At 45.7% G+C, this 25642-nt stretch overlaps 2 protein-coding genes across 2 annotated transcripts in view; one reads left to right on the top strand and one right to left on the bottom strand.

The window, feature by feature from the left end:
- The window catches only part of LOC144805543 (uncharacterized), a 472572-nt gene that overhangs the window by 176367 nt on the left and 270563 nt on the right, over nucleotides 1–25642 (bottom strand).
- LOC144805558 (uncharacterized) lies at nucleotides 12506–14282 on the top strand. Its single transcript, XM_078672085.1, has one exon. The coding sequence runs from the start codon at nucleotides 12641–12643 to the stop codon at nucleotides 14144–14146; it is 1506 nt and encodes a 501-aa protein (XP_078528211.1). The 5' UTR covers nucleotides 12506–12640; the 3' UTR covers nucleotides 14147–14282.

Here is a 25642-nt window from a genome sequence, read left to right as displayed (position 1 = left end):
TGCACAGTGCACGGCTAGAGTGCAGAGTGCACGGCTACAGTGCACAGAGCATAGCTAGAGTGCAACGTGCATGGCTAGAGTGCACAGTGCACGCTAGAGACCACAGTGCATGGCTAGAGTGGGATGATACGAGGTCCTGGTTCCATAGATGTACGATTGATGCTTCAATCGACAATAGGGTGGAGGTTGGCCTGATCAGCCTGTATGAGAGGACAGGGCTGATTCAGGTGTCCTATAAAGATGTCCAAAATTGGTGCGGTGACCGAGTGTTAATACCCTGATGAATCTGCTAAAAGTATTGGGGCAGTGAAACATGTCGGTGTCAGGTAGTGGTATGCAATATTAAGCTACCAGCCGTTTTAATTCACCAGTACACACTAGTACGAATAATAAAGTTATATGAGTGTGTCTGATGATCTTATTTCACTCTTTTATGTTGGTCACACGAGTGACCTATTGTTGTAGCTTCTTGTCTACCACTTCTTTGCACGCACCTTTTGTTTGTGTTGTACATTTCCTTTGTTTTGTACACTAAATTCTTTCGGAATTGGAATGGCAACCAATGATGAGAAAGGGGCATAGAATTGGTAACATCTGCCAAGTTCCCCGAGGGTTGTTCGCCCGTGAGGTGCCTTCCTTTCCACCACACATTTTTTCATCTGTTCAATTGTGGGTGGACGTACTGTCTAATTGAGGGCAGACATCATTGGACATGTTGAGTTGAATGCTACCCTGAAACTCCAGGTTATTAGATACAAAGATTGGTTTGTTGTGGACAGCAAGACATTAGAGAATACACACCTCACCGTGAAGAGAGAGGGGGTATTTCTGGAACAATATAGAAATATATCCAGATTTGTGTACACTCATGTTGAGTAGGCGTATGCTATCCATTGTCCTTGGTACAGGGATCTTTTTGTGATTTGACTAACTTGAGTGGAGGGCGATCCCTTTTGTACCTTCCTTTCCCTCTTGGCTCTTTTGTGTTATTGCATGATACTATTGGGATCTATTGGGCAGAGTTGCTGGCCCCTCAAAAAAGTGCCTCCTGCTGGCCGATCTGGCTGCATTCTTCCATTTACGCATACCATGCCCAGTGAACCCATCAGCTGAGTAAAAGTCGCATCCTGTGGCGAGATCTCTCCTCTAGGGAAAATGGCTACTTCGATATTATAAGATTCTAAAAATTCCTTGTGCCAATTATCCACCCTTTGGGGGGTCTAATCTAAAATCACCGAACACCAATAATATATCCTTCTGATACTCTAGGCTAACAGACTTTATGTCTTCTTTCAGTTTTCCCAAATTCACCTTCTATTCATTGTCCTTTCCCTTCTGTATATATACGTTTATAATACATATTCCATCATAGCAGGGATCCGACTTCTGCAGTAGGACCCTACAGCCTAATGCCCAATCACAATGTAGTTTCAAATTCTGAACCTTCCTAGCTATCTGTGTGGAACTCAGCGTTAGTTAGCCCCCTAATGGCCTCCCCAGAGTATTTTTCTTTGCTGCTTTATAGTGTTGGACGAAACCTTCTGTAACTAGGGTTGCTCGGGTATCGTCACACAGCTAAGTCTCCTGCAGACATATAATATCATTACTCTTAATGAATTTATCAAAATTATTCTGATTCGATATTTTCTTGAAGCCATTTATGGTCCTTGGCTGGTGGTGTGCATGGATGGTGCTTGGCTGGTGGTGTGCATGGATGGTCCTTGGCTGGTGGTGTGCATGGATGGTGCTTGGCTGGTGGTGTGCATGGATGGTCCTTGGCTGGTGGTGTGCATGGATGGTGCTTGGCTGGTGGTGTGCATGGATGGCGCTTGGCTGGTGGTGTGCATGGATGGTGCTTGGCTGGTGGTGTGCATGGATGGTGCTTGGCTGGTGGTGTGCATGGATGGTCCTTGGCTGGTGGTGTGCATGGATGGCGCTTGGCTGGGGGTGTGCATGGATGGTGCTTGGCTGGTGGTGTGCATGGATGGTGCTTGGCTGGTGGTGTGCATGGATGGTGCTTGGCTGGTGGTGTGCATGGATGGTCCTTGGCTGGTGGTGTGCATGGATGGTGCTTGGCTGGTGGTGTGCATGGATGGTGCTTGGCTGGTGGTGTGCATGGATGGTCCTTGGCTGGTGGTGTGCATGGATGGTCCTTGGCTGGTGGTGTGCATGGATGGTGCTTGGCTGGTGGTGTGCATGGATGGTGCTTGGTTGGTGGTGTGCATGGATGGTCCTTGGCTGGTGGTGTGCATGGATGGTGCTTGGCTGGTGGTGTGCATGGATGGCGCTTGGCTGGTGGTGTGCATGGATGGTGCTTGGCTGGTGGTGTGCATGGATGGTGCTTGGCTGGTGGTGTGCATGGATGGTCCTTGGCTGGTGGTGTGCATGGATGGCGCTTGGCTGGGGGTGTGCATGGATGGTGCTTGGCTGGTGGTGTGCATGGATGGTGCTTGGCTGGTGGTGTGCATGGATGGTGCTTGGCTGGTGGTGTGCATGGATGGTCCTTGGCTGGTGGTGTGCATGGATGGTGCTTGGCTGGTGGTGTGCATGGATGGCGCTTGGCTGGTGGTGTTGGTTGCGTGAAACCTCCAGCGTTTTACTACCCAGAAGCTCCTGAAAAACGTAAATTTAGCTAAAAAGTCACACTTTCCTCACATTTCTGTGTGGAAAAGTTGTTGGATCATCGTGCTGGCACAAATTTCCCACCACCCAGCGTACTACTCAGTTTCCTGATAAAAATGATACTTCAATTACGTGGGCGCCCAAAACAGAGAACCAAAAAACTTTTTATATAAGTTATTAGGCTGACTCTGCTTTGGGCACCCACACAAGTGAGGTATCATTTTTATCAGGAGACTGAGGAGAATTCTGGGTGGTGGGAAATGTGTGCCGCACAGTGATCTCACAAACTTGGCACACAGAAATGTGAGGAAAATGTGACCTTTTGGCTAAATTTGAGCTGTGAGGCGGATTCTGGATAAGAAAACTTTGGGAGATCCATGCATGCCACACATCCATGGACTCCACCAGGTGTCTAGATTTCAGAAATATCTATGTTTAGTAGGTTTCCATTGATGGCATGCGAGCCAGGGCCCAAAAACCCAGGTGATCACAAAACAACCTATTTTTGCGAAGGGAGTTTTTTACCAAGCCCTCACACATTTCATACCACCCAAAGTTCTCCCAGCTCTCCTTATAAAAAAATGCTACCTCACTTGTGTGGGAAGGCTAAGGGCCTGCGGCAGGGAGGATCCCAAAACACATTGTGAAGACATCAAAATTATTTATCACAAAATTATCTTGTTTTGCAAGGTGGGCAAGTGCATTTTTGGTCCCTGGCTCTGTGGCTATCTAGGGAAACCTACCAAACTCAGACATTTCTGAAAACAAGACACCACGGGAGTCCAAGGATGTGTGGTTTGCATGGGTTCCCCAAAGTTGTCTTACCCAGAATTCCCTGCAAATCTCAAATTTAGCTAAACAATTAAATTTTTCTCACAGTTCTGTGTGGGTACACTATGCTTGCACAAATTTCCTACCACCCGGCATTCCTCTCGGTCTCCCAATAAAAATGATGCCTCACTTGTTTGGGTGGCCAAGGGTCTGCGACTGGGAAAGGCTAAAAACGTAGAGACTGAGGAAATAGCACAGCAAGCTCTAAGCACCCTATTTTTTTTTTATTTTTTTAGGCGATTCTGCATTGGACACCCAAACAAATGAGGTGTCATTTTTATTTTTTAAGGGGCACTCTGGGTGGTAGGAAATTTGTGCCGGCATGGTGACCTCTTAAAAGAAATGTGAAGATAATATAATTTTGATTAGCAAAATTTGAGGTTTGTAGGGGATTCTTGGTAAGAAAACATTGGGAAATCCACGCAAGCCCCACCTCCCTGGACTCTCCCAGGTGTCTATTTTTTAGAAATGTCTGGGGTTGGTAGGTTTCTCTAGATGGCTGCCAAGCCTGTGACCAAAAGCACAGGTGACTCCCTCGCAAAACCATATCTTTTTGTGATCAATAATTTTGAAGTCTCCACAGTACGTTTTGGGCAATTTCCTGTTGCTATGTTTCCCTTCGTGCCGGCTGAACTAGGGTCTAAAATCCACAGGTAGGCACGTTGCAAAAGAAGGGTCTGTTTTCCTTGCAAAAAATTATGTGACCACATTTCTTTTATTTTGGACCGTTTCCTGTTGCAGGCTCTAAACCTACCCACATAAGTGGGGTACCAATATTATCGAGACACTTGGTGGAATGCTGGGAGGTTGGAATTTTGTGGTTCCCCACATATTCCAGAACTTTCCATCACAGAAATGTGAGGGAAATGTTTTTTGTTTTACAAAGTTTGAGGTTTGCAAGGGATTCTGGGTAACAGAACCTGGTGAGAGCCACACAAGTGCCCCCATCCTGGATTCCCCTGGGTGTCTAGTTTTCCAAAAATATCCATGTTGCATTTTGACCCATTTCCTGTCACAGGCTTTAGGCCTACTCACACAAGTGAGGTACCGTTTTTATCAGTAGACTTAGGGGAACCTAGAATAGTAGAACAAGTGTAATTAGCAGCTGTTTTTCTAGGCATTTCTGCCTTCGAAAATATAGCACGGTGGGTAAAAAAGACATTTTGAAAAATGCCCCCTAATTCACATGCTGGCATTGCTACCCACAAATTGAGAGATGTGCAAATAACCACTGCTTCAAAACTCCTTATCTTGTTCCCAATATGAGAAATACCTACGTTTCTTTGATACCTATTTTTCTCTCTTTATATTTTACCAAATGAATTGCTGTATACCCGGTACACAATGAATAACCATTGCAAGGTGCAGCTCAGTTATTGGCTCTGGGTATCTTGGGTTCTTGGTGAACCTACAAGCCCGATATATCCCCGCTAACAGAAGAGTCCTGCAAACATAACGGTATATTGCTTTAAAAAATCTAGCATAGTTAGAAGAAGTTACAGGTGAAAATGTAGGCACAAATGACTGTTGTTTTGAACTCATTTTCAATATATTTTATTTCAACTGTTACTTTCTATAGGAAAACCTTGAAGGATCTACACAATTGACCCCTTGCTAAATTCAGAATTATGTCTTTTTGCATAAATCTATTGCTTTCCGGGATCCTTTATTGGTTTTACACTCATTTCTACCACCAACTGGAAGGAGGTTGAAAGCACAAAAAATAGGAAAATAGCTTATTTCCTAGTAAAATGCCAAAACCTTGTAGAACATTTTGGTTTTCTGACAAATATCTGCCTGTTCGTGAAAGCTGGGAAGATCGTGATGTTAACCAAAAAAGGGAGTGGCACAGGGGGACAAATGGCCTGGCAGCGAGGGGGCTAAGGTAAAGGGTGATCACAGGGCAAGGAGGATGGTGAGGACTATGAAACAGGCAAATCCTAATAGCAGACAGTGCATCAATAAAACAATACATTATAAGGAAGTAGGATGTAAGGAGGAGGCTGCCGGGAGCACTTAAGGGTAGGTTAACATAATGTCTAATCCAGGCAATCTGCCGGTGCGGCTCCTGGCCCCACTGTCCACAGGGGAACAGAGACCGCATGAACTGGAGGATATACATCATACTTGGGTACAATTGTACATGCACCAACTCACACAGGCTGCAGTGGCAGGCCTGTAGTCAGAGTTTGGAGGGGCCCTCATGAGTGGCATAACACATGGTGCAGCCTATGGGGGTCCCCTGGAGTACCTAGGCCCTAGGTATCTAGTCCCATATACTAGGGACTTACTAGGGTACACCAGCAGCCAATTAGGAATGTACCAAGGTACTCACCTATAGCCAATTTAGGGAGAAAGCACAGTGACTGGGGTCCTGATTAGCAGGATCTCAGTCAGACTAGTCAGAAAAACAGTATGACACCAGCAAAAAATGGGGGTAGCCATGAAAGCAGATCCTACTTTCCCACACCCTACCCCTTCTCCCCACTCCTCTAGAGAGTAGCATGTGTAGTGTGTTGGCCTCTGCTCGTGCACAGTGCAGGGGAGTATGCAGCCACCTCTTAGTGTCTGGCACAGACGCCGCTTTCCAAGACATTGCTATTTGTCACTTGAAAAGTATGTATCCAAGATCTATGAACCTGTGTAAGTGTTTGCCCCCTCTTTGCTTTAGGGTGAAGGCCTAGCAGGCAGGATTCAGGGGTAGTTGACAGTGTATGGTCTGCGAGTTCCTCTATGGTGGCTGTAACCTCGAGCCATGACACCTGTAGTGGTGGGCACTCCCACACCATATGTTAGAAGCCAGCGTCAGCCAGTTTACAGCACGGACACTCTGGTGTCGAATCAGGAAACGTGCTCTTGATACGGTGGGGGGAGAGTTAACTGTAATGTGTGTAGTTAAATTGAGTGAATTGGAATCGAGGGTTCCAGGACACTTGGCTAACATGTTGTAGCTCCTGTATGCATGACGGTTGCGGGAGCACAGCGTTCATCTAGCCAATGCAGTCCGCCGTGTGCAGCTGGTGAAAGGTTGATGGTCGGCATTTAAAACACCTTCCTGTTGCTCTGTTCTTCAAACAATCGTTAAAGATTGGCTGAGGTGGAGTGCTCAGTGCTGTGTTATTGGACGCCAGCGTCCTACTTTCCGCTTCTATATCTCTCAATATTACTGAGCTATAAATGATTTATTTCTGTCTGATCTTGGCCTGGACCCGCTCTACATGTCATAGAGGGAAAGCTGCTGAGGAATTAGCACACATGCTGCTAGTTTCAGGCTCTTCGATCACAATGCAGTAACAATCCACTATCCCGCCGCCTCACCTATCACTCGTTGACTCTGTGCCTGCCTTGGACCGATAGGGAGCTCAGCTGCTTTTTGGTTAGGTTTCTGCTGTACAAATAACACATGCATAGCACCTTTTTCAAAGGAAGAGCACTTTGGTGACATCAACTTTGGTGCTGCATAATGCAGTTGAGATAGTAAAGAACCTTGGTGGCATGCTGCACGCTTCGGATCATTTGGCGGTGCATTTCACACTGTGCAATACTTTGATTTTACATTGTTGAGCTGTGCCAATGGCATTTTGTGTGTATTTGAAAAGCAATGCTAAGCATCTGGCCCTTTGTAAAAGCTGTGTAGGGGCTGTGTACTTGCCGGGCATGTGTGAGCGTCGCAGAGGGCACTTTATCTTTATCTTATGTGCAGGCTGAACGGGAGGGGAGGTGGGGTTGGGGTAATTTATAAAGATACCTTGAAGACGGGGACTATTGATATTGATGTGGTTACTGGACTGGAACTATTCGGCATGACCATTAAAAATGATTCTGGTCTTATTTCGATGGGGATTATCTGTTACAGACCCCCCGGGGCTTTTAGTGTTCAGCAGCAGCAATCACTATTGGATACCCTCACTAATATGGCAGCCACGCATCAAAGATTAGTAATTTTGGGTGATTTTAATTTGTGGTTAAATGGCTCTCTCGACTCTGGTTTGTATAATGTACTTCACTCATGGGAAGGTCTTGGCCTCTTTCAGCAGGTCTCCAAGGCCACTCATAAAGCCGGGCATCTTCTTGATTTCATTTTCTCAGAAACCCATCTTCTGCAGATTGGCGAAATTCTGCCTATGGAATGGACGGATCACTTTCTCATTAAATTCTTTGTTAACTTTAATACCCTTAATACTCAGGTATCTCACTCCACAACAGAATATATCAGTAGAGATTGGAAGGCTCTCACACGGGTAAGGGGTTCTGATATTGTGTTCAAGGTCAGGGATTGTTTCTCATTAGACAAGCAAGTTGAGGAGAATTATGCCTCTCTGTGTCTGAGATCACCTCGGCCTTGGACTCTTGTGCCCCCTGAAAAAACATAGATGTAGGGGCAGGGCCCCGTGGTTTAACGATACTTTGAAAGACCTGAAATTAGCGTGCAAACAGGCTGAGAGGAGATGGAGGCGAGGCTACAAGGAGATGGACAAGCTCCTGTGGAAACTCAAAATTATGGATTATAAGAAGGAGATCAGAAGGTCTAAGGCTGGCTATTTCTCTTCCTTAATCTGCAATGCCTCTAACAGCTCTAGAAACAGTTTTCACATCCTGAACAGTCTTACTAGCCCTGACTATTCTAAGAATGTGATACCCCCTCTCAAGAACTCTGTGAGAACCTGGCCAGGTTCTTCCAGGAGAAAATCCAACTGATCATTGATGATCTGGAGGGTGGCCATCAGGCAGCAGGGAGTGTAGTCTCTGAGGCTACGAGCGTTGACGCTCCTGTGGTGAGTGACTCTGAAGGTGTGGATATTAGCACCGCTTGTCAGGCTGCTGAATATCTATCTGAGTTTGTGCTTCTGGCGGCGGAGGATTTCAGTAGGGTGGCACGGGGTATTTCCTCCGGTTCTCCCCTGGACCCAGTATCACACAAGATTTGGAAGGAGTTTGAGGAAGAACTGTTTCCAACTCTCCGCTTGATCTGTAATCAGTCTTTAGCCAGTGGTGTGGTCCCTCCCCAATGGAAGCAAGCTCTGGTGACACCTCTGCTGAAGAAGTCTTCTCTTGATCCAGAGTGTTGTAAGAACTATAGGCCTATTTCCTTGTTGCCGTTCCCGGCCAAGATTGTGGAACGTGTGGTCAGTAACACTCTTTCTAGGAACCTGGAGCAACATAACTTGCTGGAGGAGGTGCAGTTCGGATTTCGGCCAGCCCACGGTACCGAGACGGCCTTGGTGACCGTTATGGATGACCTTCAGAGGTGGGCAGAAAGGGGTCAGGCAGCAGTGCTGATCCTGCTCAACCTGTCTGCCGCCTTTGATACGGTCAACCATGAGATCCTGCTAAGAAGATTGAGTGAGGTTGGGGTGAGGGGCTGTGCCTTACGATTGTTTCGGTCTTTTCTACAGGATAGACAGCAGGTGGTGTCCCTCCCTCCTTTTCAATCTGCCTTCTCCAACGTGTCGCATGGTGTGCCACAGGGCTCGGCAAAAAGCCCTATTTAATTAATATTTATTTGAAACCCCTGATTGCGGTCATCAAAGCATACAATATTGACATCGTAAACTATGCTGATGACACGCAGCTGATTCTCTCGTTTGAGAGAGAGGACTCGACGTCAGTGGATGTGTTTCACAACTGTCTGCGGGACACAGCCCGTTGGCTTAAGGACAACTCATTACAATTTAATGCAGGGAAGACTGAGGTGATTTCCTGCTCAGTGAGCAGGATTCCTCATGTCCTTCCTTGCAATTTTTGGCCCTCTGGTAATTCAACCGCAGTTCGGCCTGTAAAAACGGTCCGTAACCTGGGCATTATGTTTGACAACAAACTTACTATGGAAGCTCAGGTTACAAAAATGACAGCTTGCTGTTTTGTGATCATTAGATCCCTGCGGAAAATCTTCCCTTTGCTACCTCCTCAGGCGCGTGCGCTAGTGGTAAGGTGTCCGATTCTCAGTAGGTTAGACTACTGTAATGCCCTATTGCTTGACTCCCCGAAGTTCCTTTTGGACAGACTACAGAGGATCCAGTCAGCAGCAGCCAAGATAGTCCTAGGGCTGCCTAGAAAGTCCTCTACATCTGCGGCCTTGGAAGAACTGCACCGGCTTCCTCTGAGACAGAGAGTTCAATTTAAATCTCTCTGCCTTGTCTTTAAAGCCCTTCATGGGATGGGTCCTGCGCTCACGCGGAAAAAGTTTGATTGGTATATCCCTACAAGAAGGCTCTGCTCCTCATCAGCGAGACTGAGGAAGGCACCGAGGTTTAGGAAAGTCAAGTCAGGGGGTAGATCCTTTGGTGTGGCAGCGGCCAAACTGTGGAACGAGCTCCCGGGGGAGATCAGACAAATTTGGGAGCTCCTCCCTTTTAGAAGAAGTTTGAAAACCTGGCTGTTCCCCAAGACTAAGGGCCAGATGTAGGAGCCCTAATACCGGTCGGTAACGGCCGAATTCGGCCGTTACCGACCGGTATTTGGGTTTTGCAATGGAGGGGGCTTAAAATTACAGAATCGGTATATTTACCGATTCGGTAAAATTACCGATTCGGTAAATTACCGAATCGGTAAATATACCTATTCTGTAATTCTAGATGTAACTAGCACTTCAAAGAGTGCCACAGGCCCTTAAGAGTCGGTATTTTACCACACAATACTATTGTGTGGTAAAATACCGAATTCAGGTGTGCATGCACACCTGTGCCATGTGACACAAAGACATGCCCTTAGGGCATGCATGTGTGCCACATGTCACACAAGCCTGTACTTGGGGTGCTAGAGGGTGTCAAAGTGACACCCCCTGCACCCTTGCAGGATTCGGTATTTACCGATTCGGTAAATACCGATTCGGTATTTCCCATTGATTACTATGGGCTTCAAGGCCCATAGGAATCAAAGGGCAATACCGATTCGGTAAATACCGAATCCTACAGATTCGGTAAATGTAAAATGAAATTTACCTACATCTGCCTCCTTCTAATTTACCGATTCATAAATACCGAATCGGTAAAATTCGGTATTTATGAATCGGTAAATTAGAATTACCTACATCTAGCCCTAAGTCGCCTGGCCATGTATCCGACACACCTGTACTCTGAGTTGCTTAGCACCAGGATGCCTGCAAGGTGACAGTGCTCTTTATAAGCTGAATAAATAAAAATAAATAATAAACAGTGTGTGCTGTTCTGGTGCATTCTCCCTCTTGTGGAAAGAATGAGCGCACCTCAGTATTGTTCCATTAAATGTGGCCACAGTGGTTTGTACAGGTGATGTTGAAAAGCTTGAGTAGGATGAGAGACCTATGAAAGGTCATGGGAATTACATGGTTGTAAAATCTTGTTCGCAGGTTTTGTGCTGGAAAAGGAATGTTGAAAGCAGGTCTATGCATGTGAGATGCAGGTGAATACATTTAAGAACAGGCCCTACCTTGTATGGAGGGCAGCAGAGGTGCAGGGTATATGGACAGAGCAGTTTGACTTAAGAGATGTTTTTAAGAGAGTGTTTGGGGTGCTTGGCATGGTCCAGGGGTGAAAGGGCGATAACAGGCTTGGCTTTGGCGCACCATCTGTGCTCTTGCTACGCTGATGCACCACAGCTGTCTACTACTAGGCCGCCAGGCTAGTGTGCTATCTCGAGCTCTAAAGTTAGAGGTGAGACAACTAAACAACAGAGCAGCCCAGCTCAATCTGCTAGTCCATCCGTGGAACTCCCTCCCCAGTAGATAATACTGACAAATATTTGAGAGAAGTAAAACCACAAAGTAAGTTACAATCATTAAACTGCTGCTCTACTGCATATTGTGGGTGTAGTGGATGAAGCCAGGCACCTCCGTGAGCAGCACTATTTGATTTATGGCACAACATCCTGATGTCCACCCTTCTGTCTCAAGTCTTCCTGATCCATCTCACATCTCTTACTCAAAGAGCTGTTCTTGTTTTAACAAAACCTTGACCATATGCATCTACCTAAAGCTGTAACTAGTGTATGAGTGCTATGTGAGCGCCCTTTTTTTTTTTTACTAACTTACTCATGAACACCTTTGCTGAAATAAGTAAGATGTGAAAGTCAAAGCAACTTTTATGTAAATTTCTGTGTATGGTTAAATATGCCTTCATAAGTTTCAGAAATGGTAATCAAGAGATATTTATACAATCAATTAAAAATTGTGTATGCACATTCCGTTATGTTTCCCTTTAAGTAATTTTAAATCTCTTTACATCCAACAGAAAACATCTTGATTGTACGAAATGTTTCAAAATGAGGAAGATAACACTGTAAATCTGCAAAGACGAAGTCCGAAATATTGAGTTCCAGTATTCAGGAAAACATAAGTGCCATCAGAGACAGCCAAACCCGAACATAAACTGAGACATCCTGAAAGAAGAGACAAGGGACACGAGAAATTCAGTGATTCCACGAGTCTCAGCTGTGCACCTCCATGCCTCAAAACAAAGAAATAACCTCTAGAAAATTAAGACAACACTGATAAACCTCCTCTTGTGTAAACATGTCCAATAACAGCTTTGATCATGAGGTTGGTATGAGGTGGTTACAGCAGTGCTTTGCTTCCTTAAATATTACCAGGCCACCATTCAGTGCTAAAGGTGTATTGCAAACTGTTTCCGACCAATCCACAGCAAACATTGAAAAGCGCAACGGAGTGGAGTCAGACAACTGAAGGTTAAAAGAAATAGGGGTTCAGCTGTCTAAAATACAGAGCACTGTTCCACTGTGCACCGGCCAGAAGGACAATGAATCTTTACCCGCAAGCATGCAGAACCATTATCCAGTCTAAAGACACAATCGCCCTCGAAGAAGCCTTACACACGTTATGTGATTAGAAAGTAGTTGGTGACCATTGCACTTTATTCTTTAATCAGAAAACAAACGTGCAAAATACGACTCATACAGGGAATGCAAGAATAACACAAGTGCTTTATCAGTCATGTTGGCCCTTCAGGATGTGCAGTCAATGGATGTAAACAAGTATATACCAGAGCAAGAGACGCTAACCAAGAGAGAAGTCTCAGACACATGCAGTGAGAGCTTTAGTTTGTCATCAATATTAAAACCCCATCAGCAAGCACACACAGGGAAAAAACTATTCAAATGCACTGAATGTGTAAAGAGCTTTATTCAGTTATCAGGCCTAAAAAGACATCAACGAACACACCCAGGGGAAAAACCATATCATTGCACTGAATGTATGAAGAGGTTTAATCAATTATCACACCTAAAACAGCATCAGCGAATACACACTGGGGAAAAACCATTCCAGTGCAGTGAATGTGGAAGAAGTTTTAGTGATTCATCAGCCTTAAGGAGACATCTGCGAACACACACAGGGGGAAAACCATTCCAGTGCAGTGAATGTGAGAAGAGGTTTAATCAATTATCACACCTAAAACAGCATCAGCGAATACACACTGGGGAAAAACCATTCCAGTGCAGTGAATGTGGAAGAAGTTTTAGTGATTCATCAGCATTAAGGAGACATCTGCGAACACACACAGGGGAAAAACCATTCCAGTGCAGTGAATGTGAGAAGAGGTTTATTCAATTATCAGACCTAAAACAGCATCAGAGAACACACACTGGGGAAAAACCATACCAGTGCAGTGAATGTGAGAAGAGGTTTATTCAATTATCAGACCTAAAACAGCATCAGAGAACACACACTGGGGAAAAACCATTCCAGTGCAGTGAATGTGGAAGAAGTTTTAGTGTTTCATCAGCATTAAGGAAACATCTACGAAGACACACAGGGGAAAAACCATTCCATTGCAGTGAGTGTGGAAGAAGTTTTAGTGATTCATCAGCATTAAGGCAACATCTGCGAACACACACAGGGGAAAAACCATTCCAGTGCAGTGAATGTGGAAGATGTTTTAGTGAATCTTCAACATTAAGGATTCATCAGCAAACACACACAGGGGACAAACCATTCAAGTGCAGTGAATGTTTGAAGAGCTTTAGTCGATTATCAGACCTAAAATACCATCTGAGAACACACACAGGAGAAAAACCATATAATTGCACTGAATGTGTGAAGAGGTTTAATCAATTATCACACCTAAAACAGCATCAGCGAACACACACAGGGGAAAAACCATTCCAGTGCAGTGAATGTGAAAAAAGTTTTAGTAATTCATCAACATTAAGGATTCATCCGAGAACACACACAGGGGAAAAACCATTCAAGTGCAGTGAATGTGAAAGTAGTTTTAGTCAATCTTCAACATTAAGGATTCATCAGCGAACACACACAGGGGAAAAACCATTCAAGTGCAGTGAATGTGAAAGTAGTTTTAGTGATTTGTCAACATTAAGGAATCATCAGCGAACACACACAGGGGAAAAACCATTTAAGTGCAGTGAATGTTTGAAGAGCTTTAGTCAATCATCACACCTAAAACAGCATCAGAGAACACACACAGGAGAAAAACCATTCAAGTGCAGTGAATGTGAGAAGAGGTTTATTCGATTGTCAGACCTAAAACAGCATCAGAATACACACACTGGGGAAAACCCATTCAAGTGCAATGGATGTAGAAAGAGCTTTATATATTTATCAAGCCTAAAACGGCACCAGAGAACTCACACTGGAGAAAAACCATGCCAGTGCAGTGAATCTGAAAGTAGTTTTAGTGAATCTTCAACATTAAGGATTCATCCGCGAACACACACAGGAAAAAACATTCAAGTGCAGTGAATGTATGAAGAGCTTTAGTCGATTATCAGACCGAAATCACCATCAAAGAACACACACAGGAGAAAAACCATATAATTGCAGAGAATGTTTGAAGAGGTTTAGTCGATTATCACAACTAAAACAGCATCAGAGGACACACACTAGGGAAAAACCATATCATTGCCATGAATGTAAAAGTAGCTTTAGTGTGTGGAAAAGTGAATTTTGCCCTGTCATGTGTCCCTACGTGTTCCCCATTATATGTTATATGTGCATGATCGATATGCATATTTATTCCCTTGACCGAATAAAGTTGTGTCCAACGTTAATATGTTAGTTATCCAGTCCTCCCTGAAAGCGACAAGTATTAGGCCTATGTTGCCAACGTCTTTACATTGTGCACGTTAATTCATCGAGATGCACCCGTTTCTAGGCCTCACGGGGCCCGGACACCAGATTCAAGCCTCAAGTCTCCTGAAACCACTCCGAGGAGCGATGCAGCCCCTCCCGCATCCCTGACCCTTCACTTACTTTCTGCCAAGCAGCGCGGTGCCCGGCCTGGCCTGCCTGCCTGTCTGCCAAGAATATGTTATGCCTCTAGTTATCAGTTCAGCTCCCCGTCTTCACATTCCTAGCTAACGAACTGCATAAACATCTTCATCTATAGTCTAGCCTTCCTGTCTCCATGCAAGAGAATTACTGAATTAATGTCCATAGAAGATTCATAGCACACGCAATACATAACGAAATATATGCATGCATTAGCCTTAGTGACAAGTAGCCTTTGCCCTGATGACTTTTAGATTCTATCAACATGTTCTCCAAACACGAGATATCAGATATGCTATAGGTACAGGTCGTCCTGACATCCCAGACTTTAGTCTCCTCTTCTAGTGCTAGAAGTCAGAGCCCCCAGCTCTCCCCAGTTACACGTCATGACCCGTTTGCGCGCACCACTAGGTTAAAGGTTCCAGCTGCCCAGGTAGCCCCCTCCATGTATCCACCCACTTATGACACTTCTGTGACGTCTAACATCACATGTTTCCGTGCACGCCCTGTGCACGCCTTCTTTTCACGCCCATATGTTCTTATCTTTCGTTTGTCATTTGTTACGCCTACTGTATTCAATGCAATTGTACTATTTTACTATATATACTGTATAATGTTAATGTGACGCTGGCTGTCCCTCTTTGTCCTGTGTCTGTCCCTTCCTGAACCTTTGCAGGTGATGGAACCCGATGGTCCATTGGCTCGAGCCATCTGATTAAAGCCCGTTTGACTCAGACACCTCGGATCCTGCCTCTTATTTATTGAGCTATCTGTTTTATTTAATGCATAGAAAAATAGTACCGGTATTTATTTATTTATTTACCACATAAATGGCGCCCGAATAGGGACGAGCCCCTTCCCCACGCGCCGGCGATGTAACGCAGGCCCCCTGACCCTTCTACAGCCGTGACGGACCCCTACCGTGCACGTGCAGATATTTCTGCTTCAAGTCTCCCTCAGGCCCACGGAGGAGACGGAGACTGCGGTCCGGCATCCAGACGAGGCGGTGAGGAAGGCGGGTCGTTCCGACCAGAGCCCAAGCCGAGAGAGCAAGGTCCGAGGTATCCGGAGGCCCACCTGTTTCCGAAACCCGAAGCCCGAAGCGCATGCGTAGTGTGTAGCAGTAACCAGACGTCGTAGCAGTCCAGTCCAGTCCGAGGCCTTCAGTTTTGCTTCCCGGTGAGTACCGTTGCTGGGGGTATCTAGACGGGCTCATTAGTTTGAGTCCGGTCCGATGGGTTTGGGTACGCAGATCCAGTCCGACGTGTCCACCTAGGTGGATACGGTATGACGTGTCTCTTTAGGAGACCGGTAAGTTCTGTACTGTTTTAGCAGTGCATCCAGTAATTCTAGTAAGTCTGTTCTCGAGAAATTCAAGTATTATGTTTTCAATGTACTAGGCAGTATCTGTTCGAACTGTTATTAATGTGTTTTTGATGTCGTGGTATGAGTGATTGTTTTGCTATTCATTACTGTGTCCATTGTGTATTTTGTTCAAGTTCAAGTGCGGTTCAAATATGCCGCTGTTTTCTAAGTTACGTCAGATCAAAACCAGAAAAGGGTTACTCGAAGAATCAGTTCCTGTCCCTCCTAGGGACAGTCCTGGACATTTCATGTATCATAAGCATGGCTTAGATGCCATACTGTATCTAGATTTATGGGTGGATTATACCAAGCATCTCGAAGAGAAATATAGATGGCCTGTTTCAGGAACATGGGATGCCGAGTGCATCATGAGAGTAGAAGAAGCATTATGGAAAAAGAAAGCCAGACAATCTCAGAAAGACACCATAGAATTGTGGCGTAAAGAATCGCATAAGAGAACTGAAAAAGAATTCAGAAAAGCAGAACTAAGTAGGGAATCCTCAGAAAAAGCCCAAGAAAGGGAATTACTAGAAGAAGGTGAACGAGTTAGAGCAGAACAATCAGACAGACAGAGAAACGCCCTTATTAAAGGTACGTATCCCCTTCTCGCCGAGGACCTGCCGAAGGCGACCCCGGAAGCACCCTGTAATTTACCGCCACCATTGGTCCCGACTAAGCTGCGGCATAAACCGACCGCAGCTGAAATTTTCCTTTCTTCCTATTTAGATGACACTGTCCCAGAATATGCTGATACGAATCCTACTCCGCCTGTTCAACTTCCACCTCCTGTTAATAATGTAATTACTGTTCCGCCAGCTATGGGTCCCGGGAATCCTGTCCATGTGCCAGTACCCCAGGACCAACCCACATTACGTACACCTACTTTACCCGTCCCGTTACCAGTAACCGCACATTCAGTCGTAATTGACGATTCTAGTTCAGGAGGAGCGGGGGGAGGTACTCCTATCACCCCGCCTCAAACAAAGCGCCTGACACTAAGAGAAGCAGCGTTACAGCATACGCCAAAAGTGGCCACGTACGAAGCCCTCAAGAGGTTCCTTACAGATTGTAGATATGACCCAGTGCCAGGCGAAGATCACATGATATTATATTCCGTACGTTTACGACGAGTTGCAAACTTCTTGATTACCATATCAGATATGAAAGAACATCTAGACAGAATATATCATTTTATCCGAACAGGGGAAAAACCAGAAAGTATTCACGAAGCTATGGCACACCGGAAAGTGGAGATTCAAAGTATGATTTTGCAGTTTTTAATAAATTGTTTAATAAGAGAACAAGATCATCCTGATAAAGACAAAGACGAGATGAAGGTCCTGACAAGGTGGAGTGACAATATAGCAGACGGAAAACACAAGACACAGAATAGTATAGAAACGATGTACAGAAAGATTCGTAAAGAAATCATAGGCATACACGAGAGGGAGAAAGCAAGTAGAGTAGCAGAGAAAGAGAATGATTCTTCAGATGAAGATGCAGACAACGAGAATCCAAGCAGGATAGCGTATGTAGGTAAGACAAGATTTTCTGATAGACACACACGCCTAGATTACAAGAAAGTTTTTCCTCATCCCGCACCAGAACAGTGTTCTCTCGAACAATTGTTCCAGGCCACCGATAAAGTTCTGAAATTACGAATAGGCTACAGTGAACTTAGTACCATGCATGAACAAGAACTAGCCCGATCAGCAGTCCGATGGACTAGTGATTCTACCACGTTTCCAGACGAAGCGGTGGCCCAAATGTTTCTGAAGCTGCCCCCAGCCGAGCAGCGACTGGTGGGTATGTATATGATCCAGCATCTCATTACACAGTACGAGAGTCAGCATTCTGATCCAGGTCCGTTGTATAATGTACTGAACGAGTTACTCCTAAACCGATGGAAAGGTCTAGGTACTGATTTAATTAGTGTCATTTTAGAACAGCGTCACAAATACAGAACGTTCCTGACTCCGCATTTTGTTCCGGTTTCACCCCCATTCTACATAGATAGACAGAATCCGTTGCGAGAAGTGCATCCTGTTAAGGGAACGGGGGGTGAGCTCGGACGAGTATTTGTTTACACCCCTATAACGAAAATAGAACTATTAGAAAGGAAAAAGTTAGTCCTCTGTCACGATAAAGATCCAGCAGGGTTCCACCGAGAATTAAAAGACATGCTCCATATGGGAGAATACACGTATCCTGATATTATCAAAATGTTAAAGGTCCTGTTGCCTGCGGGCATATATGAAAAACTCAAAGAGAAAGAATGGGAGGTGGGAGAGAAAAAGATTGATTGGACCGCATTAGAGAACGAAGATAACACACGAGTCCCAGGTACTGGCCTTGGGGCTAAAGCTAAAGAATTGCCCGAGTTGTTAATACAAGTCTTGCCAAGATTACTAGCCACGAAAAAGGAAGACTGGGATGCCATCTCAGCCTGTAAACAGAAACAAGATGAAGACACTAGTGATTTTTATTCCAGATTTGAGAAATGTTTTATTATTAATAGCGGTCTGAAGACAAGTAGTGAGTCGTATCCACATCTTTTTGTTACTAAACTGGTTGAGAATTCTTTACCACAAGTTAAAAATAGAGTACTGAAAGTCGAGAGTACATGGCAAGCTAATACCCCATCTCAAAAGCTCCAGATGCTACAGTACCACCAGAACAGAATCAGGGAAGAGCAAGAACACGAAAGAAGACGTATGAAAGACACAAAAATGAAAGTACTAGTTGCACAGTCTGTTCCAGTCGAGAGTCAGAAGAGGGGTACGAATCAAACTAGTCATTCTGCAGCTCCCGTTAAAGGGACATGCAATTACTGTAAACAGCCAGGTCATTATATAAACGAATGTGCAGTTCTGAAACACAACATAGCCACAGGTAAGACGAAAGAGAGACCGCGTGCTCCAAGACAGGAACATGTTCCGCAGAATTCGCAACCACCGCAGAACGCACAACAGACAGTTACAGTACCGCAGCCTATAGCTGCCACACAACACGTTACACAGCAAATGTACCAGTATGCACAGTCAGATTATCTAGAATATCAGCAGTATTCATGAAACAGCCTAGAGAGGGAAGTTGGCTTGCCTCTCATCGAGATTCCTGTAGATCAAGAGGGTCCCTATGTACACAGTCAAGTATTAGGGAAAGACAGAAAGTTTCTGATTGATACAGGGGCAAGTAGGACTACCATCAGTCATGACGAGGTTCCAGGGGCTCCACTCTCAGGCTCAAGAAATGTTTCCCTGGGATTTTCAGGAAAGCCTATTGTTAACGAAATATCGAAACCAGTTTCCCTAGAAGTTGGTCCATTGTCCCGAACTACAGACTTGTTACTTACGAAATCATGTCCAGAAAATTTACTAGGTATTAAAACACTGAAAGAATTAGGAGCAATTATATGTTGTTCTCCGGAAGGAGTGAGATTGTTTTTACGTGATTTTAAAGGTCATTATGTGTTACGAGATTTTGATCCAAGATTATTGAATGTACCACAGCATTTATGGGCGCAAGGTCCAACTGATGTAGGTTGTATGCATATTACACCATATCGTGTTACTCTGAAACCAGGTGTTGTATTACCATGAATACGACAATACAAGTTGCCACCTGAGGCTGTAGCAGCCTTATCGAAAATTATTGACGAGCTCATTGCTCAAGGAGTGGTTGTAGAAACTGACTCCAATGTATGTAATTCTCCTATCATTCCGATTCTTAAACGTACTGATCCAAATGCACCTCCAGTTTATCGATTAGTGATTGACCTTTGAGAACTTAATAAATGTATCATACCCCAGTACCCAGTGGTTCCAGATATATCTTCCCTATTGACTGCCATTGATTCCGAAGCTACGTTCTTTACTGTTATTGATCTCAAGAACGCATTCTTTAGTGTCCCCATTCATCCAGACAGCCAGTTTCTTTTCGGATTCTGTTTAAATGGAAGAAGCTATAAATTTACACGAGCACCTCAAGGTTTCACAGAAAGTCCCAGTATTTACAGTCAAGCACTTAAAAGACAATTAGACAGTATTCACATGCCAACTGACACTGCCCTGATCCAGTATGTTGATGATCTATTGATCACAGCCCGTACAGAACGTGATTGCGAACGTACGTCACTGACAGTCCTGTATTTCCTGGCAGAAATGGGGCACAAGGTGTCCCCTTCCAAACTGCAATTTTGTGTCCAACAAGTGGTATACCTTGGACACTTATTGTCCAAGAGGGGTAGACAGTTGACACCAGACCGTATCCAGTTAATAGCACATCTTCCACAGCCCAAGACACAGAAGGAGGTACGAGCTTTTATCGGCCTCACTTCTTACTGCAGACAATGGATCCCTCAGTACGCATATCTAGCCAAACCACTGATACAGTTAACAACACAGGAGGCAGCGACATCGACTGTCCTCCCTTGGACCCAGGAACATACACTTGTTTTCAATGAATTAAAGAAAGCTTTATGTCAAGCTCCGGTGCTAGCGACACCAAACTACAGTAAGCCTTTTACACTTTTTGTTACTGAACGTGATGGTACAGCATTATCTGTTCTCACACAAGATCAAGCAGGACAACACAAGCCCTGTGCTTATTTTTCTAGCACATTAGATCCAGTAGCCCAGGCTCTGCCTGCGTGCCTCAAGTCAGTTACAAGATAAAACATTTTTTGATTAAAGCACGGATTAATATTTAAGATGGACAAATGGAGTAATATGAGTTTGGATCGAGTATCCTATAACTGCAGTGCATTTTGGAGTGGAGCGTGACGTTCGCGCTCCCTATCGTTGTTGTTTATGCAAAGTGCATGATGGTGAGGCACAATCCAGTTTGCACGCAAAGGTAAAAGTAAATGATATAAATTCGGTTTCAATTGAATAGAAAGAAAAAAACATGGTGTGCATACCACTTCATTCATTGTTTATAAATATATCGCCATATGTTGGTTTTGCACCCGAGGACTAAAATGTTGAAATTTCTAAAGAACTGACCGTGAGTAAAAGCCACATACAAATTAACAGCAAGTTCCTGGCAGTGTGGAATAAAGAGGTCGCTTGAAAGGACAAACGCATGGAGTTCAGAAGATGGACTTATGACTTGAATACATATATTGTAACTGAGAGGAAGAAATGCAGGTTGGGATTAGTAGTTCATAAGAAGCATAGGCTGTGTCAAACACACTTTTTATTGGTAGCACGTGTGGGGTGGAGCATTCATTAGGCTAACGGCTAAGTTGCTAGTGTGAGAGCTCGTTTTTGAAGCTTGGACTCATTCCTGCCTTGGGAGGATAAGAACACGAGAGCAGGTACGCTCGGCGCAATGATAATAATGGGGTAGATAAATATTAAGCGCGTTATGATGAAGAAAGCATTTGGCTTTTATTGAGCATATGAATATGTTAACCCTTACCTCTGAGGCGGAAGCCGGAGGAGAAAACTGCTTTATTTTAAAATTGTTGATCTTCTGTGTGTACTGTATTTTAAAAACCTGCATTCTCACCTGTGCTCCCTACTGGACTTAGCGCCTAGCAGGCTCCTGACTAAATAGCGGATTTAGCGCTGTTTGGGGATATTGTTGATCCTGGGACGCCATCGCTGTTCACGCGAGGCCACGCCCACTTGACAGGCCACGCCCACATCCTCCCGCCTATAACTACCGCGCTGATCACTAGCGCGCTTAGTTGAACCCTTACCTCTGAGGCGGAAAGCCGGAGGAGAAAACTGCTTTATTTTAAAATTGTTGATCTTCTGTGTGTACTGTATTTTAAAAACCTGCATTCTCACCTGTGCTCCCTACTGGACTTAGCGCCTAGCAGGCTCCTGACTAAATAGCGGATTTAGCGCTGTTTGGGGATATTGTTGATCCTGGGACGCCATCGCTGTTCACGCGAGGCCACGCCCACTTGACAGGCCACGCCCACATCCTCCCGCCTATAACTACCGCGCTGATCACTAGCGCGCTTAGTTGAACCTTTACCTCTGAGGCGGAAAGCCGGAGGAGAAAACTTCTTTATTTTAAAATTGTTGATCTTCTGTGTGTACTGTATTTTAAAAACCTGCATTCTCACCTGTGCTCCCTACTGGACTTAGCGCCTAGCAGGCTCCTGACTAAATAGCGGATTTAGCGCTGTTTGGGGATATTGTTGATCCTGGGACGCCATCGCTGTTCACGCGAGGCCACGCCCACTTGACAGGCCACGCCCACATCCTCCCGCCTATAACTACCGCGCTGATCACTAGCGCGCTTAGTTGAACCTTTACCTCTGAGGCGGAAAGCCGGAGGAGAAAACTGCTTTATTTTAAAATTGTTGATCTTCTGTGTGTACTGTATTTTAAAAACCTGCATTCTCACCTGTGCTCCCTACTGGACTTAGCGCCTAGCAGGCTCCTGACTAAATAGCGGATTTAGCGCTGTTTGGGGATATTGTTGATCCTGGGACGCCATCGCTGTTCACGCGAGGCCACGCCCACTTGACAGGCCACGCCCACACCCTCTAACTTCAAATGTGCCTTCCACGCAAGCGCAGCGGACGAGCGCAGCGGGAGCGCCGTTTGCGCGCCGAAGGCGCGCCTAAGGCACGCCCGTCTGGGCCCGTCCGGGCCCGGACGGACCCAGGCCCGGGGATTCTGCCAGATCTACCCCCCAGCCGACTGAGGTACTCAGCAGACACGCTGCGGGACCTCCGACCGGTGATAAACCCAAGCTGTCTCTACATTCACGACGTAGGTAAACCCTTCATAAGCTGCACGTATTGCGACACAGCCACCCTTACCCTAGCTAATTCCTGCCTACATCTCGGTTTACTCAACTGTCGCTCTCTCCCCAAGCACTCACTGGAAATCAACGGGCTGATCCAGGACCAAGGCCTAGACGCATTGTTCTTGACAGAAACTTGGCTTTCTGACAATACCGACGCTTACATAGTCACCGCCCTCCCCCCAGGCTATCTCATCCAAACACGCCATAGACCCAGGGGAAGAGGAGGCGGGCTGGCTATAATCTACCGCGATCATCTCAGCTGCAGAATCACTGACGCCAAGATTGAAGACGCAGAAAGCTGCCACTTCTCCCTCTTAACCTCCCCGACGCATTCCATCTCGGGCCTGCTCATCTATCGTCCCCCTGGCACCCCGGGGACATTCTTTAATTCAATGACTGAAACGACCGCCCAACTGGCCGCCTCCGTCTCCAACTTTCTTGTCGTGGGTGACCTTAACCTTCATTTTACAGATCCCTCTGACCGGGCCGCTTCTGACCTTCTAGCGGATCTTCTGTCACTTAACATTCGACTGGTGAATAAGGAGCCCACACACGACAAGGGACATCTCCTAGACCCCGTTGTCACGAACGACACCAACATCACCACCAGTCCCCCTCTATCATTGCCATGGACCGATCATCTTTTAGTCCCCATTTCATGGAATACCCCCACTTGTATCACCCAGTCCGCGAAAATCAAAGTCACTGACAGACGCTGGCATAAACTCATACCATCAGAATGGTCTGCCATTCTTGCCAACTCTATCCCATCATTCTCTTCTGATGTCACCACTGCCGATAAACAGTTCAGATCATGGATCACATCCTCTCTGGATACACTCCTCCCCAAAATCACCACCCTCAAACATTCCAAACGTATACCACCGGCCCCGTGGTATACCCCAGAGCTCAAGTCGCTTCGGCAGAATTGTAAAAGAGCTGAACGCTCTTGGCGAATGGAGAAATCTAAGACCAATAAGGATGTCTACCTTACCTCCTTAGCAGTATACAAATCCTCCATCAATACAACAAAAAGCTTATTCTTTCAGGAAAGAATTAAAAAAGCCGCCTGCTCTAGCCAAGAAACTTATACCATCCTGAAGGACCTTCTTACTGTCCCCGTTTCTACCCCCAGAAATCCCCCAGACCCCAAAGCGGATCAGGAAAAATGCCAGCAGCTAGCCAATTTTTTCCAAGAAAAAATTCAAAACATCCTGAGCTCTATCCCCCCTTCTAACCTGAGCGATATGGATGATCCCCTCGACACTCTGACTTCCCCTACACTTACTTCTTGGGGGCAAACATCTATTGAAGAAGTCGAGAATACTCTAAAAACTATTAAAAGTGGATCCCCCAGGGACCCCGCTCCATTGCGGTTCCTCAAGGAAGTAGCTACCACTATCATTCCCCCACTCACTCATCTGATTAATGCGTCGTTCCGACAGGGATCCGTCCCCCCAAGCTGGAAAGCAGCAACTGTAAAAGCGCTCCTAAAAAAGCCCTCCCTGGACCCAGTGGATTTGGCCAATTACAGACCAATATCCCTCCTCCCAGGAACCAGCAAGATCGCCGAGAAACTGGTGAACAAGAAACTTTCCCAGTTCCTGGAATTAAATAACCTGCTAAAAAATTCGCAGACTGGTTTTCGTCCTGGACAGGGCACCGACATCGCCCTCCTGGCGGCGGTGGAGGAGGCTAGGGCACTATTGGACGAAGGGGGATCAGTGGCAGTGATCCTCCTTGACCTAAGTGCCGCCTTCGACACCGTCAACCACCAGCTCCTGATCAAACGGCTTAAAAAGGTAGGAGTAGAAGGTACTGCTCTTTCCTGGCTTTCTTCCTTTCTGGCCCAACGATCCTTTCAGATATGGGAAAATAACTCTTGCTCCTCCGAAACACTCCTCCAGTGTGGGGTTCCCCAGGGCTCCTCCCTGAGCCCCACACTGTTTAATATCTACATGGCTCCACTGGAGGAGGTCGTCACCCCGTTCGGAGTGAGCATCATCAGTTATGCGGACGACACACAACTTGTCGTCTCCCTCTCCCACCCTAGTAAACAACCGGCGGATCTATTCAACTGCTTAACGCATGTACAAGGGTGGATGAACAATTCAGATCTAAAACTGAATGGTTCCAAGACGGAAATCCTCCTTCTGGGTCAGAAAGGACTCATCTTCCCCATGGTAGCCTGGCCACCCTGTCTAGGTCCCCCGCCTGACTCTAAACAGGAAGTAAAAAGCCTGGGAGTATGGATCGAAACTGATCTTTCATTTACCACGCAGGCAAAAAAAGTAGCCGGTACCTGCTTCGGACTACTGAAATCTATGAGAAAGATCTTGCCCCTACTTCCACCCACATCCCAGAGACTTCTTGTTCAAGGCCTCATACTCTCCAGGCTTGACTACAGTAATGCAGTCTACCTGGGTGCACCTGAGGCAACCTTAAGTAAACTTCAGAAAATCCAGAATGCGGCAGCCCGGATCCTCACCAACACCCCCGCCAGAGCTTCAGCCAAACCTGCTCTGAAGCGCCTTCACTGGCTTCCAGTGAGGGAACGCGTGACTTTCAAAGCCCTCTGCCTAGCGCATAAACTACTGCAAAATCAAGGCCCTCCTATTCTGAGGAAATTCATAAAACCCTACAAAGCCCTCAGAACTCTGCGATCAGACATGGAATCCCTTATCACTCTGCCCAGATTCAAGAAAGCCCGCTCGGGTGGAAGGCGCTTCTCGGTCCATACCGCACGCCTCTGGAATGCTCTTCCCCGAGACCTGAGAAAAGAACCCAACTACCTACGATTTAGGAAACGGCTCAAAACCCATCTGTTTC

The sequence above is a fragment of the Lissotriton helveticus genome (genome assembly GCF_964261635.1).
Source record: "Lissotriton helveticus chromosome 1_1 unlocalized genomic scaffold, aLisHel1.1 SUPER_1_unloc_14, whole genome shotgun sequence".
Lineage (NCBI taxonomy): Eukaryota > Metazoa > Chordata > Amphibia > Caudata > Salamandridae > Lissotriton > Lissotriton helveticus.
The sequence above is the reverse complement of the archived record's forward strand: the minus strand, read 5'-3'. Positions and strand labels throughout refer to the sequence as shown.